This window comes from Gobio gobio (assembly GCF_949357685.1).
Source record: "Gobio gobio genome assembly, chromosome: 13".
NCBI lineage: Eukaryota > Metazoa > Chordata > Actinopteri > Cypriniformes > Gobionidae > Gobio > Gobio gobio.
In genome coordinates this window covers 24317558-24344620 of record NC_137106.1, presented here as the reverse complement: position 1 = coordinate 24344620, position 27063 = coordinate 24317558, and the positions used below count along the sequence as shown (strand labels likewise).

At 36.0% G+C, this 27063-nt stretch overlaps 1 protein-coding gene across 2 annotated transcripts in view; it reads left to right on the top strand.

Moving 5' to 3' along the window:
• The first annotated feature begins 660 nt into the window (after nt 1-660).
• The window catches only part of ccser2a (coiled-coil serine-rich protein 2a), a 42332-nt gene continuing 15929 nt past the window's right edge, over nt 661-27063 (top strand). The window contains exons 1-5 of one of the 2 annotated variants that reach the window (XM_079833493.1): nt 661-1368; nt 12441-13584; nt 13890-14172; nt 14296-14504; nt 24105-24204. In XM_079833493.1, the coding sequence (XP_079689619.1) occupies nt 12481-13584; nt 13890-14172; nt 14296-14504; nt 24105-24204 (1696 nt within the window). In that variant the 5' untranslated portion in view covers nt 661-1368; nt 12441-12480. The remainder of the gene's footprint in view (nt 1369-12440; nt 13585-13889; nt 14173-14295; nt 14505-24104; nt 24205-27063) is intronic. The other variant, XM_079833492.1, reaches the window with a different exon arrangement.

The window sequence follows — 27063 nt, the reverse complement described above, 5'->3', positions numbered from 1 at the left end:
ATATCTAATACTTAAATTCACAAAATTAAAGATTTGACTATCTGGTAAAGATATATTTTTGTTATATAAAAATAAGATTGTTGAGCAAAATTTGGTGATACACAAGCAGCAATGGACAAATAATAAATCTAACATTAAATTATTTAAAATTGAACTTAAGCATTATATTGAGGCCCTAGAAGATGCAAGAATTAGAAAAGCGAAACGTGTGTTAACATATGTAAGATGTAAGATGTATAGAATTTTTTAGAATTTCCTGTAAGTTTTCCCCTGTATATTTTTTTTAAAATTTTATTCTATCTGTTGTTTCCTTTGATGCTACTATTAATGTAATATATAATAATTTAACACACTGTGATCCTCTGTATGTGTATGTTATTTTTATTCGTTTTATGCATTAAAAAAACTAAACAAAAACCCTCAATCCTCTCATAGGGGAACAGTGGTTCACAAGACTGAAAGACTGAAGGACCATGGCATATTATTGTATTATTATGGTATGATGACAATGATGACAATTGTTGTTACTGTTCTTTCAGGCATTTATTTAATAAATATAAATAAATAAATAAATAAATAAATAAATACATTTTTAAAAAAAGTCATTCAAAAGTCGCGCGCGCTCCCGGCCACAGAGCCAGCCGGGAGCGCGTGCACTGTGAATCACGTCTTACGTCAGAGTCACACTTGCGCCGCGCTTGAGAGTATGGTTGCTGCTCGCGCTCGTTTGGGCTGAGAGGTTGTTTGTAGCTGAGCGCACGCTTTTTCAATACATCAACTCACTCAAGGCAGCGGAAGACCACCAAGCTTGCTTAAGCGTTATAAACAAACGGTTCTTTGATATCGTTCGGACGCGTTTATTTGGAAGCTCCAGTCGCTCGCTGTGGGCAAGGTGCAGATGAAGAGGATGCTGGAGCGAGTGACGAAACGCACACATCACGATGGAGTCTCACTGGTATTCCGTTATTTAGCGTTTTAAAACTCGCGAAAGACTATTTATAATCCTGGATATCGATACTAAAATATGAGAACGAGTATTTGTTGTCGTACTTATTATAACGCGTTAATTTGTGTTTGTAGTAACTTAGCCTAAAAAGAATGTCGATGCTGTGGATTCTGGAATAAGCGCGCTGGTCAAGAGGAAGCTTTTTCTCGTTTCTTTTGATTATTTTAGTCACATAGTTGCTTTGTAGTAGTATAATTTAGCGGTTTCCTTGTGTAATTATCCATATGATGTAATATATAGACTAAGTCAGCCGTGTACCCAATGCTAGAGCTGTGTTAAGAGCTGGGATGAGAGTTTTAAGTTGACCGTGAACACTTGAGCATTGACATCATGGATAGACGCGGATGATTTTCATCGAACAGGTGAGTCACATCTAACTCTAATATAATATTTATGTGCGCACATACAGGGATGGCTTTAATTCTGATTCCAATTCGTATTCGCTAACTATTCATTTTGTCTAAGACATATTTGGAAAATATTGCATTTACTGCTCTCAGCAGTGTCACAAATTATATTATAACATTTTAACACAACTTTTTTAACTCATTCATTCATTCATTCATTCATTCAAAAAGTCACTGATCAGTGATCAGTGAGTCAGTGACTGCTCACAATTGTGACTAAGAACTTACTAAAAAAGAACCGTATGAGTTTTTTTTCCAGCTATCCGCTTTATCTAAAACGTCAAGGCATTTGGTTCAGAATCAGGCCATACTTAATGTAAAAATGAAACATAATTACTTATTTTTTGAAAGTACAGTTTACTACAACAAAAACATTAAAGAAAATTGTGAATATCTGCAAAAAGTATTGTCAATTAGATTATAGTGTTCTGTCCTCACCTGTGAAAGAAAGCATGTTAATGGAACTGTAAGTCATACAATTCTGGTATTGTTTTAAAATTAGAACTGGTTCTAAATAAGAACCAGTTATTGGTTCCCAACCCTCACACAAATGTTTTAATGGTCCCTTAAATGTATGTATGTGATTGAAATGGTTTTCCACGTTCACTCAACTCAGTTCAGACGTTGTTCATGCTGTTTATGTTGAACTGGGCTGCTATTTTGAGAACAGATGACCTTTGCCCCCCAGACTGCAACTGCTCTTTCCACCAAGTCCATCCAAGCAGCAGACAGAACAAAGATAACATGCTTTACATAACACAGCCTTTAGGATAGTGTAACCTAATAGATTTTCACATATATTCACTGAACCATATCAAATATGTCTATTCAGAGCAACTTATGTAATTCAGAAAAAATGCACCTAGTACCTCACAAACGTTAACAATTCATAATAGGACTGTCTGAATCTGGTATTCAGAAAATTCATGGTAAAATTTCAAGGGAAAATTCATGGTGGATTCTAGAATTTAGAGAATTTTCACTTCTTGAAAGACAGTCGTGTGTGTGTTTTGCTTTCATTTTCTAGAAATGTGTGATGTAGCATTCTACACATGCTTGTTATCGATTTCGGTGAACATGTGACCCTGTCATGTGCGTATATCTAGTTCCATGTGATGAAATACGCAGGGCGTCATGGGAAAATGTACTGTGGGGGAGGCCTAGAAAGACTTTGATCTGACATAATGACTTCCGCTATGGTCTTGTCTTTCAGTAACCAGACCTGGAAATAACCAGAGATTATAGTAATGCTTTCAGAAGCAACATCACCCTTCTTAATACTTGCCTATATTAGATGTCTACTTGTCTTAAGCCTTTATTAAAAAATACTGTACATTTCAATGCATGCTAGCAAGACTGAATCATGTTAGTACAAAACCATTTATCTGTCATCTTGTCATTTGGCACCAGGGTGGGGACACCACACACTACTCTTGTCATTCTTTCTGTTTATAAAGATTGCTGTCAGTCTGTGCTGATGGTAATGGCCATGAACTGTCAGAGATGCAGACGAGACAGTGTTAAGCCAAAGAATCAACACCCCCCCCCAACCTTCCCAAAATTAAAACCCCTCACTTAGCACTTGTGTTGATAGGCTATGTGTGTGTCCTTGACAGGTGCAAGGATCTTTTGTTTATTGCTCTAGTTTGCATGTGTGTTGAATGTTACAGCAGCTGACAGGCGTGTGTTGTATTTTTTTTTTTTTACCAGCTGAACGCCTCTATCAAACTAGTACCTGATAAAATTATTCCCATAGCTGCTTTGTCCTTGTGACCGTCCTAGCGTCAAATATCTCTGAGTTGTGTTTATTAACAGCAATGGCTGTTAGGTGATCATCCCGAGGCCTGTCAGGGAGCTCCGTTCCCTGTGCTAGATTCCCGTATTGCATTACAGTCAGTGTAATGTAGTATAATTTGAAGTATCCAGGCAGCTAATGTCTGCCCTCAGCGCCAGACAGCTGTTCTGCATAGTAACTTTAGTTGTGCTGAGTTCTGCTTGTATTACTGTACACTTACATCATTGATATGGGATATTATTATTCAGACCCGATAAGCCGATAATTATTTTCATGTTATGGCTTATAACTCATAGATGAAATTAAAATTCTATTTTATTTTGTCAAAATAAACAAAAAAAAATAAAACACTATAACTAAAAAGTTATTTTAAATGAGACGAGTGAATTTGGGCATAAAGGATATTCATTTTAAAATTGGTTAAATATCTATTTATTCAGCAATAAGTGTTTTTAAAGATTAGCACTGTTGACGGCTTCTCTAACCCGAACGAAGCTCGTTGATTGGTGCTTATACAAATCCTGACGGAGTGTATTTGGCACAGAATACTTCGTCATACATCCAACTCGTTTTTTGAAATTTTGTCCATGTTTAGCATGAGAAACTCTTTAACAGTGTAACTAACTCAGAATGCATGAAATAGCATTAGACCCCCCTTTAACGAAGATAATGAATGGTAGAAGTATTTATTCTTTATTTATTCTTGGTTCATGTTAAGAACCCTAAAAAGTTTTCGCAAAAATCTTATTGATAATAATAATACATGTTTTTTGATCAACAAATCAGAATGTTTAGAATGAATTCTGAAGGATCATGAAAGCTGGAGAAATCGCAGACAAAAATTCAGCTTTGCCTTCACTGGAATAAATAAAGGAATAAATAAATTATATTCAACTGGAAACAGGCATGTTAAATTGTTAATATTTCACAATATTACAGTTTTTACTGTATTTTTGATTATGTTGTTAAATGTTCAATATGTATTAGGGATGTTACCATAATTAGGGGGGCCAATACCATTAAAATGTTACAGTTCTTGGTACCAATTTCGGTACCACAGCAAAATCTGTTGGAACTATTTTACTATTTTATATAAATATTTGAAAGAAATATTAAATTAAATTTATGATAAGCATTATTAGTAAATAATACATATAAACATTTAAAGGCTACATGCTGTTTAAAAGTAAACATTCTAGGCACATCTAATAATAATAATTATATAAAATTATATAAAATATATTTGTCAATTTCTTCATTTAAACCAAACTTTTATTTTGTCGGGTTGCCGTGATGACCTTTTTGAGTTTCTGTGTGTTTATGATATTACAATAGTTTTCTCAAATGAAATGGTAAATGCTCAGGAAGTGCTGAGATCGGCTCAGCATGAAGTTTATGTGCTAAAAAGACAGCGAATGTCGTGCGTGTGTGTGTGGCAGATGAAACATGCAGGATTATTATTTAAATAAAGGCCTAGTTTTTTGCGGTTTAATGGACACTAGTATATATTCGGCTACAGTCGGGGTACCCTGCGCTTAGGTAAACACGGAAGTGGCTGAAAGCAGCTACCTTTGGTACAGAATATACAGAATACACAAAAATGCTGGTATCGTCACATTTTAAAAATGTCAGTACCGAAGTACCGGTACTTGTGACATCCCTATTATGTATCTGCCATGTAATAGCCAGTGATGCTGATATGGCAATAAACTTAAATCCTAACTTTTAAAAAAAATGTTTATGTTCTTTAAGAAAAAAAATAGAGAAAAGAACCATACCAACCCCAAACCCTTTGAACGGTTGTGTATAGTACACAGTTATTTATTGGTGTTTGTTAAGATGGCAGTTTTGCCACCCATAGCCTCATTGCTCGCATTACATCATAGACACTCCTGTTGATATCAGCTTTATCAATATCAGCTTTCTTATGTGTCTGGCCTACATGTGAAGCTCATTCATCTTTTTCACTTTTTTTTATTGTTTTGAGTGTGGAGTGTCAGCCTATTCAGTTTATTTTGTGTATTACAGACCCCCATACTGTACATATTATTGTGTGTTTGCGGCTGTGTTCATCTGTGTAAACACATATGTCTCTCTGTAGTGCATCTAGCACACACCTCTCTGAATGAATACGACTATATCTTTGAACCAACATCATCATTTCATGCTCCTGGATCCTCTAAAGGCGGATCCCTGTTTGAGAGTATAACAATCACTCAATATAATAATCTGATAACCGAGAACTTCACTTAATGCCTGCTGTTGACATTAACTTGCATTAGACTCATTATAGAGTTGACGTATAAAACAGAAACGAGCCTGTGATGATTCGGCTTGGTTGAATGTACTGTCAGTATTTGCTTGTGACATCATGTTTGGAGAGTCATATTGACATGTAATTCATGATGGAGCCAAAGGCAGCATAGACAGGAAGTCACAGTAGCTCTGAACAGCTTATAGTTTTTGTTCATTATCATAATCTAAGTGTTATAACTTTGTGTGTGTTTAGACAGAGAAAGTGACAGAAAAATAATTTTGAGAGAGATGCTTAGTCAAAGTGAGCATTAGCAGGATAGTGGCTAATCACATCAGCTTTACATGACTGTGTATGTGTGTGTTTGGATTTGTAAAAATCTGTTTCTGTTGTCTTTTTAATTTTTTTTTATTTTTTAAGCTGTGGATAAATAGTAGTGTTTATTTGGGCTCTGTTATACAATAACTACATCAGCGCAGCATCTGATCTTCTGTTTTAGTCAAGGGTGATGTCATGACTCATGGTCACCCTGACTGAAATTCAAATGGACTGTTTGCATATTAGGTTTGGCCCGTCTGGTGTTTCCACACAAAACAAACAGAAAAACCTTCACAGAAGAGAAATTACTATTGTTTGAAACAATATTGTTTACTCACTGAGCCTAGTAGACACCATCTGACATGGTTTAGTTTATCATAATCTTAAAATACTGTTAAATTCTTAGTTGAATATTGTGTTCTGTCACATTTACGTTGGATCACACAGCCATAAGTCACTAATAATTTATATGGTATCATAATTTGTATGAATTAGGCCTATAGCATACTAAGCATAGTTGTTTTTGTGCAGAGCTGAGTCATTGAACATGGCCGCCGTGAATAATGCATCACTCTCTGTGTCTTTTTAAGCAGCTTCTTGTCCTTATGGGCCAGGTCATGAAGACTAAAACACAGAACACCCTGTGAATGTTGAATGGCTTGGAAAGAAAAAGAAACCTGTCATGTCATCTGACTGAAAACTCTTTATTTTGTTGCTTGCGTTAAATGAAAGGACATTTTGCATTATCGTAAGTGGATTAGGTTTGTTAGGTTGAGAGATGAGATTGAGAAGCAAGAAAAGGTTCAATTCAGAATAGTTTCATGAGAGGTTTTAGATCTGTTTTCACAAAGCCTTGTATTTAGTTTTTTTTGTCTCTCTTATGCTCCTCTTAATCTTTTCCGTGTGCATTAAAGTGCACTATAAATGTTGTTGGTTCATGCTGATCAAATGACTTTACTTAGCAGGATAAGGTTTTACTGCTGAATGTTTTTTTTCCCCCACTAGCAATCACAGTTAATTACAAAGTGCTTGTTGTAATGGCTCACGTTGCTGTGAGCTTTCAAGGATCGGCAGTCTGATCCTCTTTTTTGTTGTGTTCAATAAGAAGGTTGAGACTAGAGTCTATTATAGTTTTTGCTGCTTATTTCTGATCTGAAATGATGTCAGATTTAGGGGGAAAATATTGTTAGATGAAGGCTATTTGAGGAGCCGTGTTTTGGAAAACTCAGACTTCATCTACCTTCAAAATCCATCTGCATTAAAGCAATTTCTCAGGTTTCTGATTTACCCTGGACAGTATATGCTGAAAATGAGCTCTGTCTTGAGCTCCGTGATCAGGGTTATGATCACTGTCAATCAGTTTATATGTGGAGTTTTAGTGCTGCTAACTGTAACTACCATCACTAGTATGTTTTCTAATAAGAGAGTCTGGCTAAAGAGTTGCTAGCACACGTTAAACTAGCAGATGCAAGTCCAAATATTTCAAGTGCTAATAAACTTACAAATCTTTACTGTGTGGAGAAAGACCATTTTACAGTCAGCAGACTTTTCAAAGATTAACCCCTAACCCCTTTTGCACTTAAGTAAACTATCCTGGTCGTCTTGTGAACAATTTCAGTTAATTTTATTCCAAAGAAAAAAATTGTTGAAACAAATGTATCTATTGAGTTGCTGTAGCAAACTCTAATTTGGTGTGGATAAATTCCTGAATCTATTGGCTACTTTTCTCAATTAATAAAATCAAGCATGAACAATTTTTTTTTTTTTAATATTCTGTTTTATCAGTATTAAAACAGTTTTTTGTTCATTGAAATAAAGCTTAAATAAAATAGAAATATTAAAGAATGTATGATAACATTTATTTTGGCAACTTTTAGGAGTACATTAACTTTGGCCTCAAAGCAAACAGACATGGACTTGAAGCTACAAAACGAATTTTCATGGTGTCTTTAATGTCAGCAGACCCTGTTTGATGTGGTAGAAATATGTCATATTTACATTTGTTTTATGGGTGTGTGGTGGATGGTGGTTTTCTTAATTGTTTTAGTTCCTTAGTGCCATACAAATGAAAAACATTTTTTTTTAAATGAAACAATCTTTTTTGTAGATCACTATGGCTTGAAGAATAAACACAGACCTACCAAAATTTGAGACTTTTCATTTCGACATCAAAATGTAAGACATGCATGTTTTGGATTTTTACTTTGGTCTCATCTTCCACCTTCATTTTGCATCAATCAAATATTAACAGACTTTGAGAGCCTTTACCGGTCTCCTCCAGACATATAACTGTGTGCAGTTTTCTAGGTGTCTGGCCTGAATACTGTATGTCAGTCCCAGAGGTGGACAGTAGTGAAGTATTTTTACTTTCTACTCAAGTACATTTTTCAAGTACATTTCAAGTTCATCAGTGTTTTTCTTTGGAAAACTTTTACTTCACTACATTTCATAAATAAAAGTTGTTGTTTTTTACCTTTAATGCTTAATTATAAAAATGTACAACTTTGAAATACTTTTACTTGTAATTAAGTATTAAATGATATTCAATATGAAATGTTGGAATGTTGTGAAGTAAAAGTTTTCCAAAGTAAAACACTGATAAAGTACAGACAAGACACTTGAATAATGTACTTAAGCAGAGTAAAAATACTTCACTACTGTGAATGGAATAAATGCTTAGCGCGTAGGAGAAAATTGGCTTTAGTCTGTTTTGATGTTACAGTCACCCATTGGAAAGAAATGCTGTTGAGAAATAATGTCAAATGGAGAACGCACTTGGACACACCATAAAGACTGTCATCTGTGTTAAGGTGGACTGTAATGCATTAAATCCAGCCCTCAAGCAGATCTGTCTTATTTCAATAAGCTGCTCTCTGTGACAAATCCCAACCTGTGCACACCTGAGGCCAGCTCAGCTGAAGATAGAAACAAACCAATGTCAAACACCAGCTTCCCTCATACAATGTGCTCTGGAGGACTTTTTGCATAACCTCACCATTAGTATGGACAAGCGGATTCAGTACAGATCAGCAGTCAGACAAAATGATGACTGTGTCTCTAGGCCTAATTGATTATAGTGTCGTCACATGTTGTGCACATTATGTTCTCTATCCGACTGGGATATATCAGAAAAGTGGTCAGCTTGGTAAAAGGTATTATTTTGTTCTTCTGCTCTTAACATTTAACTTTTGCCCAAATGAACATCCATATACACAGAAAAGATATTAGGTGTAGAAACACTTTACACTCAGAAATTGCAAATAAATTTCACAATTAATTACAAAGAAATGGCAAGTCACACAACACAAGTATAAAGACCAAATTTATTGATTTTTTTGTAAACCATACTCCAGCGATATATATTTACGACTTCAAAATATATTTTTTAGTGTGTAAGTTTGGACTGCGACAGACTCAAACAATATCCTCTTGATTTTGCTGGCATTAGTGGTGGAATTGTGATTAATGTATATTATGTAGTATATGCAATAGTTAATTTGAAGACATTGGTAGAGGGTTTCTGATGAGGCTTGAGGTCCATTTAAAATCTCATCAAATTTGTTTGATCTGAAGGGACTCTCCTTGTTTCCTTGGCTCTAGGTACCCATCATTCTCATCTGGATGTCTTTTGGAGTATGAAAGATGTTTGCTGCTTGGGTGCTGCTGGGTTTGCTTGTGTCTTGAGATGCACGTATCCTCACTGTCATTTTCAAGGACTGTTTTAGTGTCTTATTTTCTTTAGTTGAGTGAGTTTTGTGTGGGAAGGAGCCAGCAGACAGATGGTCTGAAGTGTTGCCATAGTAACCCCATCTATGACATCATCTGACCCCAGGCTTCAGTGATTACCCTCTTTTGCCCTCTAAATGTGTGTTGTATGTTCATGTAGATTTATGCTGTTGTGAATTCAGTACTGTAGCTGAGACTTTTTAAAAAGATTTTTCAATAAAGAGTTCAAAGCCTTGATCCAAAACAACCATCTCTGAAATCATTCACAACCTTGCAATTTTCATTTTAAAGAAATAAAATGTTTACAAATCAGATAAAAGCGAAAAGTACTAGACCGTGTACTCGCATGAACAAAACATCAACACTATTCACATTGAAGTTAAGTCATTGCATTTAAGTATAACGTATCAATATTCTAACATTCTACAATATTTAGACAGACTGCTGTTCAAAAGTCTGGGTTGATAAGAAATATTTTTGAAATGTATTGAAATTCTCTTTCAATTAAATACAGTAAAACAGTATTCTGTAAATTAATACATTAAACAGTAAAACTGTATATTATTAGAATTTAAATGAACTTTTTCACTTTTAATATATTTTAAAATGTAATTTATTCAAAGCTGAATTTTCAGCATCATTACTCCAGTCTTTGTGTCACATGATCCTTCAGAAATCATCCATATTCTGATTTGCTGCTCAAGAAACACTTCTTGTCAATGTTAAAAACAGTTGTGCTGCATAATATTTTCATTTAAACTATGATACTTTTTTTTCTTGATGAATGAGATTTCACTTCTGAACAAGAAAGATCAGGGGATAGAATCAGTGTGTTTTGACAGTTGAAAACGTGAAATATAATGGCCTCACTAGTGGTGCTGTTGGGTAAAGAGGCTTTGGCAGGGTGTGTTGTGGCTGACCTGGTTTGGCAGAATGAAGAGGATTATAAAGCCTGGCAATCTCTCTCTCTCTCTCTCTCTGTTCGTTTGTGTCGTGTGACTGCTAGGATAATCTCTCATCACAGAATATGTGGGTCAGTGTGTGAATAAAGGTCACTGTATTCACCCCCTTTTCATCCGTTGCTTTCACACACTTCCCATTATACTGTCATAAACTCATAAACTAAAAACTTGTTCCGCAGTTACTCAAATCTGGACTGATGCTCTGATGGATCAAAATATTATACTGTGGATACATTGCTGTTTATTTATATACTTAATACCTTATATTTTATCCTTGTACTTGTGTGAAAGAAAGAATGAAAGAACTGGATTAGGACAAAATTAAGTTATTTTTAGTATTATAGACTAGAGGCATTATATTATAGACACTCACTCACTCACTCTTGAATTTACTTGTTTTGGTTTCCTTTGAACCTTTGACATAATTCACTGAAAAAGAAATCAATATGGACGAGAGTGAAATTAAAACTCTCCCCCTTTTTTCCTCTGATACTCTCTCAGCTGCCTCTCCTGGTCTTGCAACCTTGACAAGTACACTTCTTTTACAGTTCCATATACATATTTCTTTTACTTCCTTTTAGTTTTTTTAACCAGTCATTAAACTGAATTTCACTACATATTTAAAAATGTTTTTTTTAAACCAAGCATTTAGATGGTTCATGAGTAGATACTTTTAGGTTATGTCTTTGATTTTAATTTAATTTAAACCATACAGCATTGTTGCAGTTCTTAAAAACGGCATCAACCAACTGAGAGTAACAATATGGCGCTTATTAGGGGTTCATTTTATTCCCTGCATGTCAGTCTGCACTCTGCACAGCAGACTTATTTATTTGTTAATTATGAACTTCAATCTCCAAATATTCTTTGAAACATCCTGTGTGTTTTCTGCAGTGACATCACATGCCATCTCTATTGCACAGACACACAAACGCATAAGCTCCAGCACCAGGAGGACAGTGGACATTTGCTTATGAGCTTCAGTTCTGCTCATCCCTTTGAACTGATCCTGTATCCTCACCCTGATTTAACTGTGCTGTCAAGTGTCTTGAAACTTTCCAACTAGATTACTTAAATGGTTAACAAAAACTGTAGACTAGGGTTGTTCCATTCAGAAGTTTTAAAAAAAAACCCTGCCACCTATTTTCCTTTTACAAGTGTGGTTTGTAAAACAGGAAGTGGTTTTTGATGTACATTTGATGTTCAAGCTGCTTTATAAAACAGAAACCCAATGCTGGTAAGTAAGGGAATTTATTTTAACATTGGGCCCTAATTTTTACAGACATACTAATGAATTAATTACTAATTTATGAGTGAATTACTAATTTATTAAGATGCTGGACTAGAAAAAAAGTAATGGACAATGCTGGACCTCCATGTAAATATCTTTGCAGATCTGTTGATATATTTAATTAGTTTTGTCTTTTCTGTTCTCTACAAATAAAATGTTTACAATCCAGTTCTAGGGATTTTCACATTGACTCTTGTGATTTTATATTTATATTTTTTTTTATTTAATTTATTTTTATTTATTTAAATTATTATTATTTTTTTAATCAAATCTTTTTTTTTTGTCTGAAGCAGAAAAACTTCAGAATTTATTAAGGGAAGTTGATGCATAATGTTTCTGCATATTTTTTTCTAAAACTTAATTCTTATACATTTGTTACCTTTTCCAACTGACCAATTCATTTTAAATTAGTTTTTTTTTGTAAAAATAAATAAACCATGTAGTTTAATTAATATCAGGACGTTAAAAAAAAATCTTGATGCATAATAATTATTAAAAAAATATAAAATGCTGTTTTGAAATCGATTTAATTCAAGATTAAGTACTGTATAGCATATCACACCACAGGACAAAAGTATTTATTAAATTATTGTGTTAATGGATATTTTGGGTTGTGTAGCTGATTATTAATTTTTAATAAAGATTTGTTCTTCTCTGCTTGTCCCTCTCTTTTCTCTTTAGGTGTCTCTTTCGTGTTCATCCATGACTCTGCTGTTTGCTGATGGAACAGAAGGTCCTCAGTAAGTCCTCCATGGTTTCCAGACTGCCAAAATTTGGTGCCCGTCCTGTCAATGGTACCTCCTCACCCCTTCCCAATGGTACGACCCAGACTGCGCTCCCCCAAGAGGGCAAACATCCCCCTGCTAGGCCAAACGGAGTGGTCAGAGCCTCCTCCTTTTCCATGAAATGGAGGAAGGACAGTGGTGGGTCAGTGGACCCTTCAAGCCCAGTTGAAGGTGGTATACAAGAGGAGAAGAAAGAAGTTCGATCCCAACATTCTCCAGGAAGTAGGGAGTTAAAAAGCCCTTCTACTCCTGCAACCAAAGTGCGCGGGTCTGCCTCTTCATTGTCCACCGGAAGCCCCAAGCCTGTAGCCAAATCCCCTAAATTCATCCCAAGTCCTAAACCAAAGCCCAAAAACTCTCAGATCACAACAACCTCCAAAAGTCACGACATATTCCCAAAAAGCTCAATCTCCAAGCCAACTCAAAATGGGTCGCCATCTCTGGGGTCTTCACCAGGCCAAGCAGCCTCTTCAGGGCTCCAGCGACCAAGGGCAAACTCTAGCTCTACTCAAAGCACCTCTAGAGACAGCTTGTCCCAGTCCAATGACAGCCTCTCAAGACAGTCGGTCGGGCCTGACTACATGGTGCGTTCTCAGAGCTTCACCCACTTCAAGCAACTGCCCTCACCAACGTCCACACCCATGACTCGATCCTTTTCTTTCAACAAGGCCGTGGAGCTCGCCAAACCGCTAGCTAATACCCAGCTGCGTCCTCCACGAACACTTGGACTCAAATCTCCCCTGAGCCTCAGCAAGGGCCGGCTAGTGCTCGGTTTGGGGGGCCTGGGGTTTGGAAAGGGGTTAACAGATAGACTACCTGCTGGTGCTCCTCCTTCAGAGATCTTAACGCCTCCTAATTCCCTAAAAAGGCCACTTCTGCCTAACTCTGTGCTGACAAAGCACTCATTACAGGCCTACAGGCTAAATCGTCCATTTGCTGCCAAACCGCAGTGCCCTCTAGTGGTTGGGAGGAGCCCTGTGGAGAGTGACATTATAACCCCACCTTTCACTCCAGAGCTGCTCCACTGTGCCACAAAGAGTGTGAGTTTCCAAGTCTATAATTTATATTAACATGCATCATTTCTTTCATCTTGATATTTTTTTGACTTTTTCTTTTCAATTGTTAAGTGTCAGATTTATATTGTGAACAAATCAATCTTATCTTTTGAATGAATCTTTTGAAATGGTTTTCATTATCTAATGATTTATTATTGTGTCTCAAACGTATAATTTTGTATTCAGTTAATTTTCCTGTTCCAATTTTAATAGGGTATTTGGGTGCCACCACGAGAGAAATCAAGCTTTCGAAACATGACTGAATTTTCCCATTTTGTGTCTGTGAAAAGGCATCAGCTCCCACAGATGCCCCGGAGGAGCCTGTGACAGAGCTGGGGTTGGATGGGAACCTCCGCTACACTGGGGATGGAATGGAGGACATGTCTCTCTCCTCTGCATCTTCTCTTGAGAGGAATGATACCAGTGAGGAGTTCTTGGATGACTTTGACAACATAGGGGACCAATCGCAAAATGGGATACTGCAGAGCAAAAATCCTTTGGCCGCACCCACCCATACACGCCTGCAGAGCTTCTTGAATGAGACCATGGACTGGACTGGGATTGGGCTGGAAGGTATAACTAAATGTTATGCCTGACATTCATGCAATTATGTGAAAAACAGTACAGAACTGATAATATTGTGCTATTTGTGGCAGACATGCACTGTTTATGCTGTTATATCATGTCTGCTTTCAGGTGGCAAGGCAGATTTAAGGAGTTGTGTGCTCCGTGGGCCGTTGCTCATGTCCCCTGATGTTGATCATCATGCGGCCTCCTCTCTGGAGCTCTCCCCCTCTAACAGCTCGGGAGGAACATACATGTGGGATGAGGAGGGCATGGAGCCACTGGGACACAACACGCATATACAACGTTGCAGCAGTTATGAGTCAGACCTCAACAGCATAGTGAGTACACGCATATCCTCCCAAAAAATCCCTAGAGTTTGTGGTCCCTTTAGATTGCATGATTTATTTGTCAAATATACAACAACATGTATATTACTGATATAAAATTAAATTCTATAAATAATTAGTATATCAAGAATGAGTGGAGAGTAAAGGGTAGGAACTAATAACACTTTTTTAATATTATATAACCATCAAATACAATGATAATATTAATAATAATTTATAATAAACATTTTTGATGTTTCTGGTAATACATTTATTGTTTTGTTGTTGCTTATAATAATTATAATAAAGTAATAAAAAAATAAAAATACATTTGAATTGTTGCTGATAATTTCAATACATTTTTGTAGTTCTTTGTTTTGTGGCCTTTTATTTGTTAGGTTTTTCTTGCATGGATTTTTTGCGTTACCAGCCCAAATATTTAACCACAACCATTCTCGCAACTCGCAAATTTGTTTTTCTGATATTGTGGCTTCTGCATCCTCACAGAATTCTGTTCAACATTATGCGGGTGTTCGTGTTTCGATATACCTATCTTTCCTGCACTGCTTGTTGCTGGTTTCTATATGTGTGCGTGTGTGTGTGTGTGACAGGATCTCTCCGTCCCTATCCTGCTAATTATCGCCTTGCTAATTAGAGATTAGCCCCTGTGGCTCTTACTCGTGACTGCAGGAGTCTGACTTCGGGTCCTGCCGTTCTTAACAGAGGTCCTTTTCTATCTAAGCTGTTTTTCAAAGCCTCTGATCAAGTGGGAATGCGGAACGGTGCCGCTTAACATTCCAGCTTTTGATCCCAGTGAAGCAGGCTGTGACATTGTCCTTCATTTTCTTATTTTTTTGTTCTGATTCACAATGTCAAATTGGCTCTGTGGTATACAGAGCCAGTTAGGCTGGATTTGAAACAGTAATCAAATAAATTAAATATGTTAAATACCAGCCTTCTCCTGTAGTATATACACAAATGCACCCCCACACACAGACATGCTGACTTGACTGTGATTTCAGACATTATGTAATGGCAGCATGTATACATTTGAGCACGGCTGAGTCATTGTTCATCATACTTGAGTGGGTTGTTCCTCTGATGTAGTTGTGTAGAGAGGAGGTGGCGTTAGGTTTATGTAATTCACTTTGCTTCAGGTTGAGTTTGAGTGACATCTTGTGGTCTACTGTAGGTACTGAAAAAATGCAACATTTCGCCTGTGTTTGTGGTGCTTCCCAAAACAAGCATCATAGTTATTTTTCATACTTAGGGTTATGGATTTTATCAAACACCTTATCCGAAGTATTCAAGTTCTATGCTTTTCCTGGATCTTTATGGAATTGTCTTTGCTAAACCCAGTTTTATCCTCTTACATGTAAATCAGTGGCTTGCCTCAAACATGCACAGTAATTTAATGGTTAACTCTGTCTCTTGACAGCAGTGGATATCTTCTAGATCCCTGCGTTGTGTCTATCTTTACTTTAAGACTCCTGTGCTCTCACGGATAATGAAATGGAGGTGGGCTTTATTTAGAAATCATCTGAACTTGCCCTCTGCAAGTGATGTAACAGCCACACAGAACTGTTACACTATATGAAATATATACAATTATAAAATAAGTAGTATAGGCTATAAAGAATAAGTAGCAATTAGTGAATAAAGAAGTACTAATAACAAGTAGTAACGGTTGTTAATAATATTTTGTTGTTGCTGACAACGATGATGATGATGATGATGATGATGATGATGATAAGCATAATATTTTTGCTGTTGCTGACAACAATGATGCTGATAATTTATAATATAATTTTTTGTTGTATAATAATATAATAAAAAATACAATGGTGCCAATTGACCACCAAGGACTATGAGTGTTAACCATGTAATTGGAATACTTAGCCCTCTTGGGTGAGTGCAGTCTGGGTCGTACCATTGGGAAGGGGTGAGGAGGTACCATTGACAAGACTGGCACCACATTTTGGCAGTCTGGAAACCATGGAGGACTTACTGAGGACCTTCTGTTCCATCAGCAAACAGCAGAGTCATGGATGAACAAGAAAAACATATTAGCCTAATGTTGTCACTTTATCACTCGCCGGAATAAAACTGCAACATAGTAATCAAAGTCCATTATGCGTTAATATTTATCAGTGAAATTGCTGTCTATCCTCCTTAAACTCATTGAAAGTGATTGACAGCGCAGAGTTGTTTAGAACTATTGAGAGCTCCATGAACCACGTGACCGCATGGTGGCGAGATCAAAGCATGTCGCAAGTCTGATTTTCAACCGCAAATGTCAATAGAACAAATTAAATCTGTTCAGCGCATAAATCGATCACGCGTCTCTTCAGAAAATTTTGAATAAACCGCTCAATTCTTATGTATTAGTTTTACGATCTCTTTATGAACTTTTTGAAGCTGTAGTTGCATAGATTGTAAATTTGTGTTACGAAGATGAACAAAAGTCTAACAGGTTTGGAATGACACAAAGGTAATGATGACAGAGTAAATGAAATATTTTTGGGTGAACTAACCTGTACTGTATTTAAGACCACAAGGGGGCAGTATGTATTCAAAAGACAAGAGAGGTTTTCAATATCTCCCTGTCTCTCTTTCCTTACATTGTATACTTGTGTGTTTTTTATGTTTAATCCCTCGGATGACTTCTACAGTTCCATGTTAGGCTCATTTAAGAGTTGTTTGTTCTAAATATAGTCTGTCTTGCAGGAGGCATTTGCAGGCCAATTCATTAGCTGCTAAATGATCTAGGTGCGTAAGCCTTTGTTTTCGACACGGTAAGTGATTCTGAGACATGCTTTTATCTGCTGCTGTTTCAGTATTAATTAGCTTAGAGTAATAGAGCATTATTTATGCTTTATCATTTCCGGACATTAGTAAGACTAAACAGGATTTGTATAATTTATGAATATTTAACTTCTCTAATCAGCTTCCAGATTATTAAGTTAACTGGTTTATTGACTCTTTCTTATTTTGCTTAATCTCTTTGATATCTGCAATTCTTAATGGCTTTTGAGAGCCTTTTCATACATTTGCTCAACCACACAGTCTCAGAGCGTTTGGCAGAGCTCTGGTGGCGCTACCAGCATGTGAAATTGAATAAATGCACATTAGGGCTGCACGATTAATCGCAATTAACCTGAAATCGAAATTAAACCACTTTTGCAATTCATAAAAGAAAAAATAGAAAAAATGTATGCACACTGCACAGCTTGTCAGTGAAGCATGGCTCTGTGATCAGTAGTAAATGCTGCTCCATCTGAAAGCACTGTGAGTTTGAGTCGCTTATAACATGCATTTGAAAAAGCAAAGAGTCAAACATCTTTCCAAACATGTGAAGCATTTATCAACCTCTTGTCCAACAATAGACATTTAATAACGTGTTTGAAAACATCCTTCTGTTAGAAGATGTGGCTTCTAATAAGTCACACAACATATTATTTCATAGTATTCTATACAGTGATAAAAGCAGGGCCATAACCACCATAGACATTGAGGGGGACACCCCAATAATTAGAAATGGCCAAAAATTTTAATCTTGCATTGCTCTACTGCAATTCATTATGCAGCCCTCAGTATGTTAGGATGACTAAATGGTTTTAAAGTAAAATTTTTAGTCTGGTCTGCCTCAGCGGTCTAAACACGCTTGTCAATGTCAAAATGATTGAGATGGCCAATCAAATCAAAGCAGGCGTGGTTTACGTTCTCTTTTGGCTCGAAACACAGTCTTCACACAGACAAGTGCGTCAATCAATCGGTTAATGCCATTGTGAAGATGCTATTCTTTCCGGTGAAATCACAAAACAAAATGCACACAAACATGTCTCTGCTCTTAATATACAATCATTGATGAAATATACATGCATACATTTGTGTGTGTGTGTGACTGCTTTCAAACGCTTCTGTGCATATTTGTATGAGTGGCACAAAGGCAACGGTTTCCATTTCCAACATGGTTTGCAGTGTTGAGGATTGTAGCCAATCACAGGCATCTCTGTTGAAAGCAGTATTTAAAGGTATTTAATGCATTTACTCGTAATAATGGTTATTAGCATTAACTATTAACTAATTTAAATTGTTTTGTATTTTCAAATAGTTAACTAATTATAGATAATTAACCCTGCTAGGTTGTTGGGGTCTGGGCTTATTTAAAAAAAGTTCCCTACATCTAAATGGCATGAGGCTTCATGACTATTCTTCGTAATAAATATCTTAATAAATAAATAAATAAATAATAATAATAAAATATATCCAAAAGCTAAAATTGGGAAAAGAACTATAGGCCACCTATTAGGGAGTGGAAATGGCAAATAAGCCAATGAGTGGTCCTCTGCAGCCATCTACTGGTTATAGTGGTAATTTCATGTCATGGTCATTATAAAAGAGTTTGTTGTCCACCATGGGGACAGAAATAGTTCACTAAAGCATGCCAGGTTTTGTCTATTAAAGCATGGCATGTTATCGCTATGAATGAGAAAATTCACTTTAAAGGAGATTAAAGTTTTACTCAAACTGCACAACAGTAGAGTTTTAAAAAAAATGTATAAAGCGTTTAAAATACTACATGCGTAAAATTACTTTTTACAAAAAAAAAATATTGTGTGGGGTCCAAACATCCCAAGTGTAAGCTTAAAGGAAGTTACAATCGAAATTGGGTTGGGGATTTTTATATATATATTTATTAATTATTAGGGCTGTTAACGTTAACGCATGCGATTCATTTAAATTCCTTAATGCGTTAAAATTATTTCATGCAATTAATACAAATAAATGACAGAAGCATATGAAGCTGCGTCATTAATGTGATTTTTGTCACGCAGTTAGATGAAAGTCGGGAGCTTATCACAATCACACTGAGCATCTACAAGCACCTCTAACCCTGGTAGGAGGAAATATCCATTCTAACTCTTTAACCCCATTCTGCTTCTCTGTTTGTGATCAGGCCATTTTAAGCCGTTAAACTCTGGGAAAGTTTTCAGTGATCCAGTAATCGAATTCATTCAAACAGTCCAAAACAGCGCTAATGTAAAGAAGACCAGGCTGATTACATCAGACATATCAGAGAGAATAGAGACTCACATTGCGTTTTTAGTGAATTATTCATTCCAGTGTGTGCTTTGCTCAAAACACGAGCTCTGTCATATTCTGTGATTGTTTCTGAAGAGCGTAATTTTGGTTACTTACATGAGTCGTACAGTACGTGTGAGAGTCTGTTATATCGATCCACAAACAACAAACCAGGTATGTGCACGCTCTCGATCACTGATCGCTCGCTGCATTCATGTACAGACACCGTACATTCGCATTGTTTTCACACACTCGGGAAGGATAATGTTTGATTTGTCATATATACGTTGTTGTGATTAGTAATCGTAAGTTTATGCAGTCAAAGCGGTTGATTTAGGAGTTTTTGGCGTCTCTGATTGGTCCTGTTCGGTATCACAGCTTGACTCGTCTAAAATCTCATTGTTGCTCTGTACTCATACGTTTTTTTCTGTAATGTTTTTTTTCATGGGTGCTTTGGTGTGTATACATATATAATTATGTGGACTCCTTATATTTGGTTATTTGGTGTCCTTTTGGAGTCTCCAATGAACCTTGGAGAAAATACAGTTTTCTGATTATATATATATATATATATATATTTATATATTTTTTTTTATTTATTTATTTATTTGATACTTATTTAAAAAAATAAATATTTGAACTCCATGCATATTGGCTTCTTTTCTTAACCGCCATTGAAAGTTCGACTCTGTTCAAAGTATTTCTGTAGGTGTCTGAGTAATTTTGTCCTGGTTGTAATATGATTCAGGAATTCAAACACATTCCTTTTGATCCCCAGACATGATGTTTCACTCCTGAGCACACCGCTACGATTGTGTGAAATGTGATCAGGATTCTGGGCTTGTCCGATAGGACCTTTCTTAAATGTTATCTGAGGTTCTGTCTGGTTCTGAAGGGACCTTTAATCCGATCTTCCCGGCTGATTCGGGCAGGCCTATGTGAAATGGGCTGCGTTATTCCGGCTCTTTCAGCGCAGCCGGAGAGTGCTGATGGGGCTTGGGCTGCGTGTCTAAGCTGCCGCCCGGCGCAGTGAAATGTCATTTCCTCTGAAGCAACCTGCCATGACTAAGCCCCTTAATACATGGAGAGAGTCAGAGAGAGAGGAACTTGAGAGACTGTGTGTGTGTGTGTAGGTGAAGTGTGTAAACTCTTGCTGCTTTGAATTCACTTTGAATACACTTGTAAGACTGTATGGTATTTATGTGTATTAATGTCCAGGAAAGGGGCATGTCTCTGTTTAAGTGTATATTTATGTGATGGATGAGACCGTAGAACATCTTGTCAACTTCGATGACTTGAAGAGACGTCTTTGTTTTGTGAATGTATCGCAGTTGCATGATTGATAATGTTTTCTAAAGTATGCTGAGAGCATATTTGTATTGTGGTTCTTTCCCCAGCTGCCTGCTGAATATGAAATATGGCACATTATGCAGGAACTTTCATAGTGTACTGTTATTTTTGCAAGAAAGTCCCTCATTTAGAAAAGCCAATGTATTTAACATAGCTTGAAGGGAGAGTTCAGCCAAAATGAAAATTGTCATAATTTACTCCAAACATAATTTCTTTCTTCCATGGAACACACAATAATACTTTTTGAAGAATATCCTGGCTACTATTTTTAAAATAAGGAAGATAAATGATGAATAGGATTCTACATTCAAGGTCTTCCAACTATATGACAATTTTGTGTAATAAAAATAATTAAATCCCATATCAACCTCGACCAGTTGAACAATACAAGGATAGACAAACTGCCCGTTTGATTATTTAAAATAAACCATGTACAATTGCCTAAATTATTCTTGAACTGAACTTGTGTGTAAAGGGAGAAGGTTACATTAAAAACATACATTTTAACATTGATGTTAAATCCACTATTGTTTTATATAGAATTGTTGTATAGTCTATACAGTATTTAATGCAAATACATCAGAAATAATGTCCCCACTTTATATTAGGTGGCCTTAAGTACTATGTACTTGCATCAAAAAATAAGTACAATGTACTTACTGAGTTCAAATTGTATTGCAAAACACTTTTGCTGATATTGAGGTGGGATACGGGTAGGGTTAGTGACAGGTGTGGGGGTATGGGTAAGTTTAAGGGTAGGTTTAGGTGTAAGAGAAGTGTCAACTGTGTAATTACAAATGTAACTACAGAAATTAATTACAGATGTAATTACATGCAGGTATTTTTAAAAATGTAAGTACAATGTAAAAACATGTAAGTACATTGTATCAAATGATTAATTAAAATGTTAGTACATAGTAGTTAAGGCCACCTAATATAAAGTGGGTCCGAAATAACTAATTAAATGACAGAAAAAAAAAAAAGAGAAACCCCTTACTTTACTTTTTCAAGGGAAACGTTATTAAATTACAGTAATTTGATTACTTGGTAATTGATTAATTAATTTGGTCTGATTTGCATCCAGTGACTGTGTATCCCCTTTCCTTTGTGATCGTCCTTACATAAATGGTATGACCACACCACACGGTAATATAATTATTAAATTATCTTGCTTCTTCGAAGTTCTTCCATATAGCATTGAGCCCAACACAGCGGTAAATCTACATTAGCCTAATATCAGTTCACGCATAGGCTTATCACCTTGTTAGTTGTAGTGGGTGACTTACAACAAGCTTACGTTACCAAACTATAATCACTAAAACATCAGACTTATGGAAAAATACATCAGTATCATAATTTTGTCTTTGGTGATTTATTAATAACTCTGCATCACCTGTATTAAAAGAGAAATAAAATAATTTCATCCGATGTTTAAGTGAATAAAATAGACACTTGACACCCCTTACTGGAGTTCCACAACTACTGAACTTTGTTCTCTCTCCCAGCCCACCGCATTTGTGTGTCGGTAAGGTGTGTGTGTGTTGGTGAGGTGTGCGGTGGACCAATCCACTGTAAGGCAAGAGGGGGGGGGACTCAAAATATTTCTAAACTTAAAACGCATTTTTTGCCCGTTTGAGTTTTTATTGTTTTACTTATTTTAATAAAAAAAAAAAAAAAAAAAAAAAAATATATATATATATATATATATGAGTCTAGAGTAAACATGCTGACCACAGTTAAGATTTTCTTTTATTTATTTTATTTATATTGTCATTGTCAGTTATTTATAAGGTTTGGCATGCTGACCAGAAATATGTTTTTTTAATTCTATTTTTGTTTATTGACTAACATTATCTTTAAAGCACTTTAACTTTGCATTTGCAGTCAGCAGAGTCAAATGTTATATCATTAAAGTTCTAGATGTTAATATAGACATTTATTTTATATATTCTATTTATATTAATAATATTTTTAGTCTATTAATATTGATTTTATTAGTAATAAATAAATCTACCTCAGTTTTAATCAATTGTTCAAAATGTTTGGGAAGTGTTTGTCATGTTTTGACAAATAAAGGATAGTTTAAAACCACAATTAACTGTCTGTTTCCTACATCTTTCACCCAGGAGCAAAAATATGCCTTTAAACTTTAAAGAAATAAAGATTTGACATTTATTGTGCTAATTATCGATATCGACTGATATGGAAAATTATATTGTGATAATTTTTTTGGGCCATATCGCCCAGCCCTACATTGATTTATAGTAAATGTCCCTGCAATAAATGCAACATTTAAGCGTTTGTTAAATGTCAAGTAACTAGTAAGAAAAAAAGCTATTGTTTCCAAGATGTCATACTTCCAGAAGAGTGTTCAGTTTATGTAAATGTATCACCAAGAAGCAATTTCGCTCTCCACGTACACAAGTGATTTAAATGACCAAATGACAGTAATATGCAGTATTTTTAAACTTGTATGTTTTGGAAATTATGGATGATGAATGTTGAATTAAATGAGCGAAATATCCCTTCATTTGGTTCCACCTCTGTAAGACTCACTCATGCTCTCTAATTTTACTCTCAACCTCTAAATCAATTCAGAATGGTTCTTGAGAGACTCTAAGATGACTCACAACAGAGAAATTTCTTTCCTTGGTACAAATCAAGGCTAAGCCGTGAGGCCTTGTTTTATGGTATTTCTTACCAATATTTTTAACACATATGTTGATGTGGAGAACATCTTTCTTCAAAGAGCTTATTTTCTTTTGAACTCTGCGCCAGACTCAATGTTCAGAATCGCTTTAAAATGCATTGAAAAGCGCTCCAATAGCTGATAACTGCCCCTTGTGCGTCTGCCACACAGCTTGAAACGTCCTCTTTCATTTTCTGTCTGAGGACAAATTGAGGTTTTGTTGAGGCGTATTGATTTTCACCTTGGCATGCTTTTGCATTTTCAAATAATCAGGTGGCCTGAAAAGTCGCTGTTTTTATATACACTCTTCATGCGAAGTGAAAAATGTTTTGTTTTCTATTCATGTTGCTTCCAGTGACTGTGTATCCCCTTTCCTTTGTGATCGTCCTTACATAAATGGTATGAATGAATTACCACACATGTATTTTTTGGAAAATGTAATCCAGTTTTCCATCTCTTTCTCTCTATTGGTCTTTTTTCATGCACAGGACATTTTGAACAACTTGGATAACACAGGCTCATGTGACCTGGAAGATGATGACCTCATGCTTGATGTTGATCTGCCAGAAGACGGGGCCTTACACAATGGTTAGAACGCGCACACACACACACACACACACACACACGCGCACGCGCGCACACACACACACACACGCACAGTGTAATTGAGCACTGTAGCATAACCAGCTATCATTCACTAAGCCAAAATTGCCTTCTATCTGATGTCTAAAGTGATTAAAAGTTTAATAGAATCATGTCTGCATCACGGTTTTCTCAAAACGTGTAGTTCTGGCTAATAAAGTAATAAATAAATGAAAGTCTCTCTCATTCTTTTCAGCCCCAGCGCAAGAAATGACCCACATCTGTTTACCTTTATAACCACAATAGTCGTTTTGAACTGAATTTGTAATAAGTACCTTGGATTTATCTTTGATCTATTAAATCATCTTCTATTTGCATAGATAATGATAGCTGATCAGGTTTAATCATTATGTCTGATCACAGCCAAGTCCAAGTGATAGTCACTGCTTTGAATGTGAATGACTTTTGTAAGTACGAGTTTCCTGCAGCTCTGTGTGTGTTTTTAATTCATTCAACTTGATGAAGGGATTCTTAAGGGTTGAATCCAGTATATCATTTTGTATTTAAATTATTTGGTTTGTAGAATGTAAATTGTTATAGTGATCTGGCAACAGGACTTATTTTTTACTAGCTTGTATATCTTTAAGACGGTGAGGGAAGGGCTTTTTTCTGGATTATTTATTACATGACTGCTGGCTGTTGTTTGGAGCTTTGTTCATGTTTTTTTTTGATGGTTTGATGACTGATAGATGAATAGAGGAGTTAAAGCTTTAGTAAATATGGTTACTTTTCTCACAACAATTATTTTGGTTAAAATATCCTAGAATAATGGTAAAATAACGATTTCATATGTGCAAGTTTTGTTTTTCACCTTTTGTGCAGTTCCTTTAATAATGCTGTGCTGTGACATCAATTTTGTATAAATGTATAAATAATGTAGTCTCAATTAATTTGAGGTCATAAAATGCATAATAACGATCAAAATTAGAAAAATGTTAAAAATGTCTAAAATAGTTTTAGATTAAGTAGAGCATGTTGCACTGAAGGACATTGTTGTCACTGCTTGACTAGTCATTTCAACTGCCAAATACAGTAAAAATAAAGAATTTATGATATACATTTATATTTATAAATTACAAAAGATTGAGAATTCATTTAATATTAAAGCTGCTGTCTGTAACTTTTTTTTGTGTTCAGGATTTACAAAAAATATATAATGAGAATGTACAACATGAATCCATTTTCCAAACTGTGTTTTTGTCTTACCCTGAATCATTATGGTACACTTATAATAAATGTTTATATTGGGACTATTTCAGGCCAGACTGGTAGGAACCGCTGCGGAGGAGCACAGTACATGCGTGACTCGCCATAGACATAAACAGAGAGAAGTAGCTCCGGCTGCAATGTTCTTCCGCAAGACGAATGCAGTTCTGTTTATTAACCGCTAAAGCGCAAAAAGTTACGGACTGCAGCTTTAAGAAATATTAAGCAGCACTGTTTTCAACTTTGATAATAAGTCATTATTATCAGCACGATATCAGCATATTAGAATGATTTCTAAAGGATCATGTGACACTGAAGATTGGAGTAATTGTTGTACATTTTTAGTTTGGCCATCCCATCAGAGGAATACATAAATAAATTGAAAACAGTTATTTTAAATTGTAATAATATATCACAATATGAATGTTTTACTGCTGCTGTTGTTGAGCCATTGGTGAGCATAATAGAACATGAAAAAATCTTACCAACCTCAAATGTTTGAACTGTAGTGTATATACCTTTTATATATAGTACATACAGTAGTGCTTACGTTACTAGCCTATCATGAATTAGTTGCTCTTGGAGACAACCCCTGCCAAAATACTGAATAAATGTCATCTCAATATTCTGAGTAACTCTCAGATAAACAAGAAAATGTCTTTTTGTTGAGCTCACTTCCTGTTTCCTGCAGTCCCTGAGTGTGATTTTAGAGCGTGTTGGTGAGGTCGCAGTGTGGTTACGGTTTCTGCAGATTCCAAAGTCTTGTATACGTAGACAAATTCCAAACTAGAGATGGCAAACAAAAGGCTTCATACATACACATTACAGACGACATGCAAATTGCATCCTCTGTGTACAGGAATGACATGCATAAGCCCTTCCTGTAACAACAGCATTCTGTCTGCTGATTGTCTCATGTTAAAATGTATTTCTTTTGAGCATCTTTTTGTGTTTTAACTTGTTTACATTCAGTATTTTGACCTGCGCCATCAGCAGGAAGCAGTCAGTTTTACAGCGCTGTGTATGTGCGTGGTATGTGTGTGTTTGTTGTATTTATAGCCTCGGGCATCATGCCCTGCAGTCATGTGAGAGGGGTTACAGAGCCAGAGGAGGGAATAGATGACTTCAGGCCCCCTCCCCCTGTCTCTCCCCTCCCTGTCTGTCTGTCTCCTTCCCTCCTTCATTCCTTCCATGGTTGATCTGTCTGCTTGGCAGGCAGGAAGGCCTGCTGTTTTGACGCTGGTTCCCGTGAGCAGATTCCCGTCGACCCGGCCGAAAGAACACTACCGCCAGTTCCCCTTCTCTTCAGAAGACCCACGGCTCAGGGAATTACAGCTGTGTGTCTCTGTGTGCGTCTGGTTCTGGTCAAAGCTCCCAGGGCAGGGAGTTCCCAGAACTCACAAACTCATACACACAACCTTGTTCCAACAGGGCGGAAAGTTTTTGGATTTGCAAATGCTCGTGTGGCCAGTGAGAAAGTCGTAGGGAGTTTGACAACTTTAAAAAAAAAAAGGTTTTCTACATAGATTTTTTTTAACCTTGGGGATTTTTGTCCAACTATACTTCAACCTTTTTCTTTTGGATGTGTCAGTCAAAACA